Source organism: Oncorhynchus clarkii, unplaced genomic scaffold (genome assembly GCF_045791955.1).
Source record: "Oncorhynchus clarkii lewisi isolate Uvic-CL-2024 unplaced genomic scaffold, UVic_Ocla_1.0 unplaced_contig_3794_pilon_pilon, whole genome shotgun sequence".
Taxonomy (NCBI): domain Eukaryota; kingdom Metazoa; phylum Chordata; class Actinopteri; order Salmoniformes; family Salmonidae; genus Oncorhynchus; species Oncorhynchus clarkii.
Genome location: NW_027259441.1, coordinates 17501 through 30991, shown reverse-complemented (window position 1 = coordinate 30991; position 13491 = coordinate 17501). Strand labels below are relative to the sequence as shown.

The 13491-nt window shown below is 43.3% G+C and overlaps 1 protein-coding gene across 1 annotated transcript in view; it reads right to left on the bottom strand.

Moving 5' to 3' along the window:
• Positions 1-1243: 1243 nt before the first annotated feature.
• LOC139400202 (leucine-rich repeat serine/threonine-protein kinase 1-like) overlaps positions 1244-13491 on the bottom strand; it is a gene marked incomplete at its 3' end in the record, with an annotated part of 28942 nt that continues 16694 nt past the window's right edge. Inside the window, exons 3-6 of the mRNA XM_071145193.1 lie at positions 3755-3926; positions 3370-3549; positions 1749-1897; positions 1244-1470 (exon numbers count right to left, since the gene is read on the bottom strand). Coding sequence (XP_071001294.1) covers positions 1244-1470; positions 1749-1897; positions 3370-3549; positions 3755-3926 — 728 coding nt within the window. The remainder of the gene's footprint in view (positions 1471-1748; positions 1898-3369; positions 3550-3754; positions 3927-13491) is intronic.

The window sequence follows — 13491 nt, the reverse complement described above, 5'->3', positions numbered from 1 at the left end:
CTGTAATGGAGGAGACGTTAACCTGGAGACTGAAACACATTGAGACATTATTTTACTGTAATGGAGGAGATGTTAAATCTGGAGACTGAAACACATTGAGACATTATTTTACTGTAATGGAGGAGATGTTAACCTGGAGACTGAAACACACATTTATATTATTTTACTGTAATGGAGGAGATGTTAACCTTTCTAACCATACCCTGTTTATGTCTCAACTACTCAGATTGAGAGCGGAACAAACACTACTAAAACGAGAGTATCGATAAACATTGATTCTGGAAATGTAACGCTCAGTTTGTTGCGCGTAGCATTGTGGTACTACGTACCGCTAACAGCATACTAGCTGTCTAGTTTGTGTTTTATAAATGTGCAATAAGCATAAAACACAATTATATTAGGAATTACAAACTCCTTCTCATTCTGAGAAAGAAGGTAGGCCACTTGATTTCAACACCTGAAACGTTGACAGGCTAGCAGGCTGTTCAAACAGTTGGAGAGGACAGAAGGGTGTGTTCAAACAGTTGGAGAGGACAGAAGGGTGTGTTCATAACAGTTGGAGAGGACAGAAGGGTGTGTTCATAACAGTTGGAGAGGACAGAAGGGTGTGTTCATAACAGTTGGAGAGGACAGAAGGGTGTGTTCATAACAGTTGGAGAGGACAGAAGGGTGTGTTCATAACAGTTGGAGAGGACAGAAGGGTGTGTTCATTACAGTTCAACTGTTCTACCTTGTTAGACAGCAAATAGATCCACGTTGGCTAAACTTGAAATATTAAGATTAGCTGGCTAGCACATGGGCTTGTGCTTGAGAGTTTGTTGATGAGACCTGTGTTCATTTTCTATAAGCCTGCTACAAGTTATGCATAATACATGGTTCTGGTTCAATTTGTAACAAAAAGGTCATTTTCATACAGACTTGAAAGCCCGATCAGTGATTATTGCAAAAAAGCAGGTTAAACTATTTTGATAAAATAATGAAATGATAAGTCGTATGGTTGTATAAGGTATAATTTCACAAACCATTAAGTATTAGATTACAGCTGACTGCAGTGTATTTGACCTTGAAATCCTACAACAAAGCTTATATAGAGAAAATATGTTTAAAAGATATCATGAATCATCCATAAGTTTGAAAATAATCTATTTATGATTTTTAGGCCATACCGCCCAGCCCTAGTGTGTGTGTGTGTGTGTATCTGCACCTACACATCTACAACCTATCTGTGAAAGTGGAGCAGCACCTGGAGCAGATGATCTCCTGTGAGCTCTGTGCTGTGTGCAGCTCTTTGAACAGGTTGTTGGAGAGGTCTAGGGTCCGGAGCTGTATGAGCCCCCAGGGAACCACGGAGGGCAGGGAGCTGAGGCTGTTACAGGACAGGTCCAGGTGGGAGATACGGGACGACACGTCCATCAACCAGTCCAGCTCCAACCACGGCAGCTTCAGACCTGACCAACGGCCACATAGTAGCTAGAGGGGGAGAGAGGAAACAACATGTTGGTTGACGCTTTTATGGTGCACAACACACACACACACACACACACACAACATGCCTGGCCTGACCAACACACTGGGTAAAACATTCACAGAGAGAAAAAGGCATACATACACAGACACACAATGGAGACACACAAACACTAACGCAGACACACACACACTTAAACGCAGGCAAACGCAGACACACAAACGCAGACACACACAAACGCAGACACACTCACACAAATACACACACACCTCCCCTCAGTTACCTTTTCTCCCGCTGGTTCTGTGTGTGTGTCTGCTTCTTCTACCAGTCGTTGTTCAACGAGCAGTCTGCTGAAGGCTGGATAATCCATCAGGGTGTAGGAGGACAGCCCAGCGCCATTCTGCAGCAGGAATCTAGCTATCTCCTCATTACCTACATAGAACACAGTTAGATGTCCGGACGTTCTGAACAGACCCCTGGTCTAAGATAACAGGAAGTGCTCCTCATCTCTCCACCAATATGCCCAGAGTAGGCTGAAGTTGCTCCTAGACACTGATTTTGAGTGAGTTTTGCATCTTCCCCTCTAATGGTTAAGCGTAGGGGAAGCTGATCCTACATCATAAAGCCAGAATAAGGAAGTGAGTTGGATTGGAGGTTGAATTGGAGACACAGTAGAGTAGGAGGAAATCCCTGTCTGCCTGACAACACACCACAGTAGGAATGTCTAACTCTAACTTTGGTCCGAAGTGGTTAATATGTAAGCGTAAATCAAATTTAATCAACTTCTATTGGTCACATACACATATCTAGCAGAGGTTATTGTGGGTGTAGCAAAATGCTGGTGTTCCTAGTTCCAACAGTGCAGTAACATCCAATAATGCGAGAAATAATTTTTACAAAAAACTAAAAACGCAAGATACAGTGCAAACTTCTATACTTGACTGTGTTCTCTACTTTGTGTGAGGCGTGTGTGTGTGTGGTTTATGTGTGAGGCGTGTGTGTGTGTGTGTGTGTGGTTTATGTGTGAGGCGTGTGTGTGTGTGTGTGGTTTATGTGTGAGGCGTGTGTGTGTGTGGTTTATGTGTGAGGCGTGTGGTTTATGTGTGAGGCGTGTGTGTGGTTTATGTGTGAGGCGTGTGTGTGTGTGTGTGTGTGGCTTATGTGTGAGACGTGTGTGTGTGGTTTATGTGTGAGGTATTTGTAGGCTATGTTCATTTGCGTGTGTAGGTATATACACACTATCGGTTTAAAGTTTGGGGTCACTTAGAAATGTCCTTGTTTTTGAAAGAAAAGCTCATTTTTTTGTCCATTAAAATAACATCAAATTGATCAGAAATACAGTGTCAACATTGTTATTGTTGTAAATGACTATTGTAGCTGGAAACGGCCCATTAGAGGCCCATTATCAGCAACCATCACTCCTGTGTTCCAATGGCACGTTGTGTTAGCTAATCCATGTTTCTAATTTTAAAAGGCTAATTGATCATCAAAACCCTTTTGCAATTATGTTAGCACAGCCGAAAACTGTTGTACTAATTAAAGAAGCAATAAAACTGGCCTTTAGACTAGTTGAGTATCTGGAGCATCAGCATTTGTGGGTTCGATTACAGGCTCAAAATGGCCAGAAATGTGCCATTGGAACACAGGAGTGATGGTTACTGATAATGGTCCTCTGTACGCCTATGTAGATATTCCATTAAAAATCAGCCATTTCCAGCTACAATAGTCATTTACAACATTAACAATTTCTACACTGTATTTCTGATCAATTTTATGTCATTTTAATGTGCTTATCTTGCAAAAACAAGGACATTTCTAAGTGAAGCCAAACTTTTGAACGTTAGTGTATGTGTGCACATGTATAGTATGTGGAGTATATGTACAGTGTGTGTCTTGCTGTCTACCTGCCCGTGCAGCAGCGTAGAGAGGCAGCCCCGTGATGACAGCAAACTCCTCCTGGTGGATGGCGCAGTCCTCAGCGTCGGCATGGTAACCCTGCACCAACATTCTAACCACCTCCAGGTGACCCTGTTGGCACGCCGACACCAACATCCAGTTCAGCAGATCTCTGTGGACACACGGACCTGAGAGAGACATGCAATCTGTTTATCATCTACTAACTATGATTACTACACACACACACCCACAGCACAGCACAGCACAGACAGACCCACACACACAAATGCACCACGTCTCTCACACACACACACACAAAACAATACATGCAATCTGTTACTATCTATTAACTACTACTACACACACACACACACACACACACACCATTGTCACCTGGTACTGAGTCGAGCAGCTCTCTGACCAGGTTGACATGTCCATAGTGTGCAGCCAGGATGGCGGGGTTCCCCTCCGATGGCTCCAGGGGCAGGGGCACACGGGCCTCATGGAGGAGGTAACTCACGCTCTCCGCATCACCATGCTGGGTGGCCACACACAAGAGACGCAGCTGAGGAAGGGACGGGAATAGGACAAGTTAGTATATTAGCAGATAGTCAAGTTTTGTTCAAGTCCACCTCTCCACCTCTACTATAGGCTCCACTTAGCTGATCTGTAGCCAACTCTTCATTCACTGTCATGCTGTACAGTTGGGAGCAGGGGGACATTTAATTTCAATCACAGTCAATCCAGGAAGTACACTGAAATTCCAATTCTCTTCAATGTTTTTCAATTAGGAACATTTGGAATTGGAATTTGGTGTTGTTTCTGAATTGATTGGAATTGAAAACTACCTTTAAGGAAGTTTTGACACCAAGGGTTACTATGGTTTTGATAGCATTTAGTAACTTTTCCCACTCAATTCTGCAGCAAATTGGTGCTGTGACTTCGTTGCAGCAACAGCAAAATGTAATCTAGTGACAAATCAAGGAGCTAATAGCTATTCTCACTGAATATATGTTGGCAACAGTGTCTGCAGCCAGGTAAAAACATGAGCATCAAAGTTGGTGCCATTACATCATCAGGTGGGCAATCAATGTACGACCAATAGATGAGTTAGCCGCAACACATCCAGTATGGAACGAGGCAACCAATAGATGAGTTAGCCGCAACACATCCAGTATGGAACGAGGCAACCAATAGATGAGTTAGCCACAACACATCCAGTATGGAACGAGGCGACCAATAGATGAGTTAGCCACAGCACATCCAGTATGGAACGAGGCGACCAATAGATGAGTTAGCCACAGCACATCCAGTATGGAACGAGGCGACCAATATATGAGTTAGCCACAACACATCCAGTATGGAACGAGGCAACCAATATATGAGTTAGCCACAACACATCCAGTATGGAACGAGGCGACCAATAGATGAGTTAGCCACAACACATCCAGTATGGAACGCGGCAACCAATAGATGAGTTAGCCACAGCACATCCAGTATGGAACGAGGCGACCAATAGATGAGTTAGCCACAACACATCCAGTATGGAACGAGGCGACCAATAGATGAGTTAGCCACAACACATCCAGTATGGAACGAGGCGACCAATAGATGAGTTAGCCACAGCACATCCAGTATGGAACGAGGCTACCTCTACAACACCTGGATAAGGTGTTAGTGCTTGGCTGAAATAGAATTAGGGCTGTGCTCAATTAAAGAAAAAATATTGGTTGACCGAAAGTTAGTTGTTCTTTTGACCAATCGATTTGTCAACATTTTAAGCCTGTATTTCTCCATATAGACACACCCTACGTGTTTTAATAAAATCAACTATATGTATTGAGCTTGTCTGATGCTTTAAGCTTACGGTTTGATGAAATAAGAAATGCCTCAAGAGGGCACCAGAGATCTAGATAACCAGAAGACCTTAATTTGACCCAACTATTCTCCTCCCGCTCCTGCTGGCTTTCGCAGATTATGCCGTTACTCTCCTGAAGTTGCCGGTAATAGGCTGCAGGAGGACTCGGCAACCTTTCTCATGTGGAATGCCGATTTATCTTACCATTTCTACCGATCTGCGTGCCAGTTATGTTTTTCATAAACACATTTTCGTGAAACAGTTTAATTTAATTTATAATATCTTCATATCTCAAAATCATTGTCATGTGGTTAATCAAAATTCTATCCAAAAGGAAATGATAAACCTAAAAAGTAACTTCTATTGCCATTGCCAACTATGTAAAAATTGCCTACATAAAGCCAGCACACAAAATGAGTACCAGAACCTATTTCAGTCCAAGTCAAGCACTGATAAAATGTAATCCGGTAGGCCTATTTTATGACGTTTCCACTGGATCAGAGCAGGACATTGTTCCCTTTCTGAGTGGTTATCGAAAGGGAGAGAGCTGGAAAGACTTTTCAAAGACATTAAAGGAACTATTGTAATTCACAATTAATATAAAAACAGACTTTGTTTGCTTGCTGTTTAAGGTGAAGAAAACTTTACTTTGAGAAGCTCAGGTCATTCGTGGTGGTGCGTTAAGCCAATCAGAAATACTATCAGATCCCCAAATGGACACATTTATATACATTTGCGCACAGGCCAGGTAGCCTATAGGCCTACTTCTATGTATAATCAGGCCAGGTAGCCTATAGGCCTACTTCTATGTATAATCAGGCCAGGTAGCCTATAGGCCTACTTCTATGTATAATCAGGCCAGGTAGCCTATAGGCCTACTTCTATGTATAATCAGGCCAGGTAGCCTATAGGCCTACTTCTATGTATAATCAGGCCAGGTAGCCTATAGGCCTACTTCTATGTGTAATCAGGCCAGGTAGCCTATAGGCCTACTTCTATGTGTAATCAGGCCAGGTAGCCTATAGGCCTACTTCTATGTATAATCAGGCCAGGTAGCCTATAGGTAGCCTATAGGCCTACTTCTATGTATAATCAGGCCAGGTAGCCTATAGGCCTACTTCTATGTATAATCAGGCCAGCTAGCCTATAGGCCTACTTCTATGTATAATCAGGCCAGCTAGCCTATAGGCCTACTTCTATGCGTGAGCATCCTTACTCAACATTGACAGCAGTGCTCCGAACAAAAGACAATGACTAAATTGACAAAACTTGTAAATGGAATGAAATAAACCAAAACTTGTATCTCACAAGTGTAGCAGCATAGGTTGTGCGTCTGCAAACAATGTGTCCACACCAACAATGAGAACAGGAAGACTGGAATAATAATATTGAATGCATTAACAGAAATGTCCATAACCAAATGAACAGACATGGTAGATGAGACATTATATTAATTTACGGTCATTGTACTACTGGTGATATGTAAATGGAGAAGTGATATAAACTAACAAACAAAAACAATTCACACAATGAATTGATGAAACAATGAATGTGCACAAATTGGCGGGAGAGAGCGCATTCTGTAGAGAGAAGTGCATGTACATCTGGGCGCTGCATTGGCCATGCAGCATTTACGCTGTGACGGCCTCAGCAGGAGTCGGGGCGTTCATACTTCTTGTGCTTCCTGGAGCAGTGTAGAGCTGTTGTCAAGGAAATGAGTTTGTGTTTTCTACAGGATGTATCCCCCTCCACCTACTGTCAATCAACCATGTCAATGCAGACACAGAACCCACTGCATTGTTACAACATGTGGAAAGCGCATGGCGATGGGGTACAGCGCTGGATTTGGCCTTTGCATGCCTCTGAAGGCGCCGCAATTGCGTCACACAGACCCAAAGCCACAACAGAATCAGAAGAACAGTTTCTGAGAGTCAACAGCTTGCGTGATAGACGGCTCACAGGACAACAGCTTGCGTGATAGACGGCTCACAGGACAACAGCTTGCGTGATAGACGGCTCACAGGACAACAGCTTGCGTGATAGACGGCTCACAGGACAACAGCTTGCGTGATAGACGGCTCACAGGACAACAGCTTGCGTGATAGACGGCTCACAGGACAACAGCTTGCGTGATAGACGGCTCACAGGACAACAGCTTGCGTGATAGACGGCTCACAGGACAACAGCTTGCGTGATAGACGGCTCACAGGACAACAGCTTGCGTGATAGGCAGCTCACAGGACAACAGCTTGCGTGATAGGCAGCTCACAGGACAACAGCTTGCGTGATAGGCAGCTCACAGGACAACAGCTTGCGTGATAGACGGCTCACAGGACAACAGCTTGCGTGATAGACGGCTCACAGGACAACAGCTTGCGTGATAGACGGCTCACAGGACAACAGCTTGCGTGATAGGCAGCTCACAGGACAACAGCTTGCGTGATAGACGGCTCACAGGACAACAGCTTGCGTGATAGACGGCTCACAGGACAACAGCTTGCGTGATAGGCAGCTCACAGGACAACAGCTTGCCTGATAGACGGCTCACAGGACAACAGCTTGCCTGATAGACGGCTCACAGGACAACAGCTTGCGTGATAGGCAGCTAACAGGACAACAGCTTGCGTGATAGGCAGCTAACAGGACAACAGCTTGCGTGATAGGCAGCTCACAGGACAACAGCTTGCGAGATAGGCAGCTCACAGGACAACAGCTTGCGTGATAGGCGGCTCACAGGACAACAGCATGCGTGATAGGCGGCTCACAGGACAACAGCTTCGAGCTGTTCTGTGAAGGGAGTAGTACACAGCGTTGTATGAGATCTCCAGTTTCTTGGCAATTTCTCACATGGAATAGCCTTCATTTCTCAGAACAAGAATAGGCTGACGAGTTTCAAAAGAAAGTATTTGTTTCTGGCCATTTTGAGCCTGTAATCAAACCCACAAATGCTGATGCTCCAGATACTCAACTAGTCTAAAGAAGGACAGTTTTATTGCTTCTTTAAATCAGCACAACAGTTTTCAGCTGTGCGAAAATAATTGCAAAAGGGTTTTCTAATGATCAATTAGCCTTCTAAAATGAAAAACTTGGATTAGCGAACACAACTGCCATTGGAACACAGGAGTGATGGTTGCTGATAATGGGCCTCTGTGCGCCTAACATTAACAATGTCTACACTGTATTTCTGATAAATGTTATGTTATTTTAGTGGACAATTTTTTTTTCTCTTCTCATACATGTTACTGCTTGACTAAAACAATCTCTGGCCGATCAACAGCCTAATGACCAAACAATTGACCAGTCGACTAATAGAATACTGTGCTCACTGACTGTTGTTCTCTATGACCAGAGTTGGACCTGGTATCTGCTCTCATTCCACAGAAACTACAGACAGTTCCAATGCTGAACTTTGTGATTGTATTGTAGACAAGCACTGGACGGCAGGGTAACTGTTTGAAATATTGATATATATTAACTGTATCTACCAACGAAATACTTTTCGATTCCTTTGGGCACCATGCACTCTGCACACTGTTGTGTTGCCCTACTTCTTACTTAAAGGCTTTTTAAGCCCTGGAGAGAGTTGACAAGCTGCTTTCAAGCACACAGACCTCGTTCATCTATAATTCCTGGTTACCACTGGCCGACGTTGTGAGGAAGCCTAAAAGTAGCAGTATGAATCAAGCGTCTGGGTATTTTAGGGTACAAGAACAGAAGCCATGTAACTAAAAAAAACAGTTCTGCTTTTTCAATCTGACACACAATTGTTTTATAGGCACGTATGAATTTAACATTATCTCTAGTCAACCTGTATTACCAGTTCTCAGGAACATGGCAGTAACTGGGTCTCCACATCTCCAGTCAACCTGTATTACCAGTTCTCAGGAACATGGCAGTAACTGGGTCTCCACATCTCTAGTCAACCTGTATTACCAGTTCTCAGGAACATGGCAGTAACTGGGTCTCCACATCTCCAGTCAACCTGTATTACCAGTTCTCAGGAACATGGCAGTAACTGGGTCTCCACTTCTCTAGTCAACCTGTATTACCAGTTCTCAGGAACATGGCAGTAACTGGGTCTCCACATCTCCAGTCAACCTGTATAACCAGTTCTCAGGAACATGGCAGTAACTGGGTCTCCACATCGCCAGTCAACCTGTATTACCAGTTCTCAGGAACATGGCAGTAACTGGGTCACCACATCTCTAGTCAACCTGTATTACCAGTTCTCAGGAACATGGCAGTAACTGGGTCTCCACATCTCCAGTCAACCTGTATTACCAGTTCTCAGGAACATGGCAGTAACTGGGTCTCCACATCTCTAGTCAACCTGTATTACCAGTTCTCAGGAACATGGCAGTAACTGGGTCTCCACATCTCCAGTCAATCTGTATTACCAGTTCTCAGGAACATGGCAGTAACTGGGTCTCCACATCTCTAGTCAACCTGTATTACCAGTTCTCAGGAACATGGCAGTAACTGGGTCTCCACATCTCTAGTCAACATGTATTACCAGTTCTCAGGAACATGGCAGTAACTGGGTTGTATTCAGTAGGGAGAAAACGTCTTGAAACGCAGTGAAACCTGGCGGTACTAGCTGAACTCGTCCGATAATAGCCGGAACATATGCTGGTGTGTCAAGTGTTAAATTACTGTGAGCCCCACATCAAATCTATTCCTGAATGACAGGAAGACAAGCAGATAAAGGTAACCAAGGGCAACACTGAACACTCTAGGAAAGGAGAAGTGGCTTTGGCAACATGGGTGTTTGGAACCTACCGTATGCACACATACACACACACGCGCGCGCACACGAGATTACTGTCCCATAATGATCCATACAGTAATGATATTACTGTCCCATAATGATCCATACAGTAATGAGATTATTGTCCCATAATGATCCATATAGTAATGAGATTACTGTCCCATAATGATCCATACAGTAATGAGATTACTGTCCCATCCAGTAATGAGATTACTGTCCCATCCAGTAATGAGATTACTGTCCCATCCAGTAATGAGATTACTGTCCCATCCAGTAATGAGATTACTGTCCCATCCAGTAATGAGATTACTGTCCCATCCAGTAATGAGATTACTGTCCCATCCAGTAATGAGATTACTGTCCCATAACGATCCATACAGTAATGAGATTACTGTCCCATAACGATCCATACAGTAATGAGATTACTGTCCCATAACGATCCATACAGTAATGAGATTACTGTCCCATAACGATCCATACAGTAATGAGATTACTGTACCATAACGATCCATACAGTAATGAGATTACTGTCCCATAACGATCCATACAGTAATGAGATTACTGTCCCATAACGATCCATACAGTAATGAGATTACTGTCCCATAACGATCCATACAGTAATGAGATTACTGTCCCATAACGATCCATACAGTAATGAGATTACTGTCCCATAACGATCCATACAGTAATGAGATTACTGTCCCATAACGATCCATAAAGTAATGAGATTACTGTCCCATAACGATCCATACAGTAATGAGATGACTGTCCCATAACGATCCATACAGTAATGAGATGACTGTCCCATAATGATCCATACAGTAATGAGATTACTGTCCCATAACGATCCATACAGTAATGAGATGACTGTCCCATAATGATCCATACAGTAATGAGATGACTGTCCCATAATGATCCATACAGTAATGAGATGACTGTCCCATAATGATCCATACAGTAATGAGATTACTGTCCCATAATGATCCATACAGTAATGAGATTACTGTCCCATAATGATCCATACAGTAATGAGATGACTGTCCCATAATGATCCATACAGTAATGAGATGACTGTCCCATAATGATCCATACAGTAATGAGATGACTGTCCCATAACGATCCATACAGTAATGAGATGACTGTCCCATAATGATCCATACAGTAATGAGATGACTGTCCCATAATGATCCATACAGTAATGAGATGACTGTCCCATAATGATCCATACAGTAATGATATGACTGTCCCATAATGATCCATACAGTAATGAGATTACTGTCCCATAATGATCCATACAGTAATGAGATTACTGTCCCATAATGATCCATACAGTAATGAGATGACTGTCCCATAATGATCCATACAGTAATGAGATGACTGTCCCATAATGATCCATACAGTAATGAGATGACTGTCCCATAACGATCCATACAGTAATGAGATGACTGTCCCATAATGATCCATACAGTAATGAGATTACTGTCCCATAATGATCCATACAGTAATGAGATGACTGTCCCATAATGATCCATACAGTAATGATATGACTGTCCCATAATGATCCATACAGTAATGAGATTACTGTCCCATAATGATCCATAAAGTAATGAGATTACTGTCCCATAATGATCCATACAGTAATGAGATTACTGTCCCATAATGATCCATAAAGTAATGAGATTACTGTCCCATAACGATCCATACAGTAATGAGATTACTGTCCCAAAATGATCCATACAGTAATGAGATTACTGTCCCATAACGATCCATACAGTAATGAGATTACTGTAATCTACGTAAATAAGTGATGTGTCAGTAGAACAGAGGTAATAAAGAAACATGGAATCAGTACTTGAACTGGTTCTGTATTGAAGGGAGTATTTCATAGTGCTTATGGAGAGGCAGGAGAGAGAAAGGCAGAACTAGGCCACTTGTCTCCTGACACTGTGTCTGGCAGGCTGGGATCCACTCCAAAACAACAAGCGCAGTACACCCACTCTAGAATATCAACAAACTATCACATAACTAGAGTACCACTCAGAGAACACACACACATTCACACAATCACACACACAGTCTTTAGATAACACCCCTATCTAACATCAACAACTACAGCAGCAAATTAAACTCACACACACACAGTACAGGACCAAGTCAAAGCCACAGACATGTGGGGTGTTGCTGTCTTTATGTCAAGGCAGTGGGACTTCAGTGGTGTTGAACCATGAGGGGCTGTAGGACCATGAGGGGCTGTAGGACCATGAGGGGCTGTAGGACCATGAGGGGCTGTAGGACCATGAGGGGCTGGCTGTATGACCATGAGGGGCTGGCTGTATGACCATGAGGGGCTGGCTGTATGACCATGAGGGGCTGTAGGACCATGAGGGGCTGGCTGTATGACCATGAGGGGCTGTATGACCATGAGGGGCTGTAGGACCATGAGGGGCTGTAGGACCATGAGGGGCTGGCTGTATGACCATGAGGGGCTGTAGGACCATGAGGGGCAGTAGGACTGATCAACAACATACCATGATGCAACCTTACACATCTCTTATTCACACACACACAGTGACATGTCAACACACACACCAGTGACATGTAAATACACACACACACACAGTGACATGTAAATACACACACACACACACACACACACACACACACACACACACACACACAGTGACATGTCAACACACACAGTGACATGTAAAACACACACACACACAGTGACATGTAAACACACACACACACAGTGACATGTAAATACACACACACACACAGTGACATGTAAATACACACACACACACAGTGACATGTAAATACACACACACACACACACACACACACATGTAAATACACACACACACGTAAATACACACACACACGTAAATACACACACACGTAAATACACACACACACACATACACAGTGACATGTAAATACACACACACACACACAGTGACATGTAAATACACACACACACACACACACACACACACACACAGTGACATGTCAACAAACACACACACACAGTGACATGTAAATACACACACACACACACACACACACACACACACACACACACACAGTGACATGTCAACACACACACACACACAGTGACATGTCAACACACACACACACAGTGACATGTAAATACACACACACACACACAAAAATACACAGTGACATGTAAATACACACACAGTGACATGTCAACACACACACACACACACACACACACGTAAATACACACACACACACACACACACACACACACACACACACAGTGACATGTAAATACACACACACACACACAGTGACATGTAAATACACACACACACACACACACACACACACACACACACACAGTGACATGTAAATACACACACACACACACAGTGACATGTAAATACACACACACACACAGTGACATGTAAATACACACACACACACACACACACACACACACACAGTGACATGTCAACACACACAGTGACATGTAAA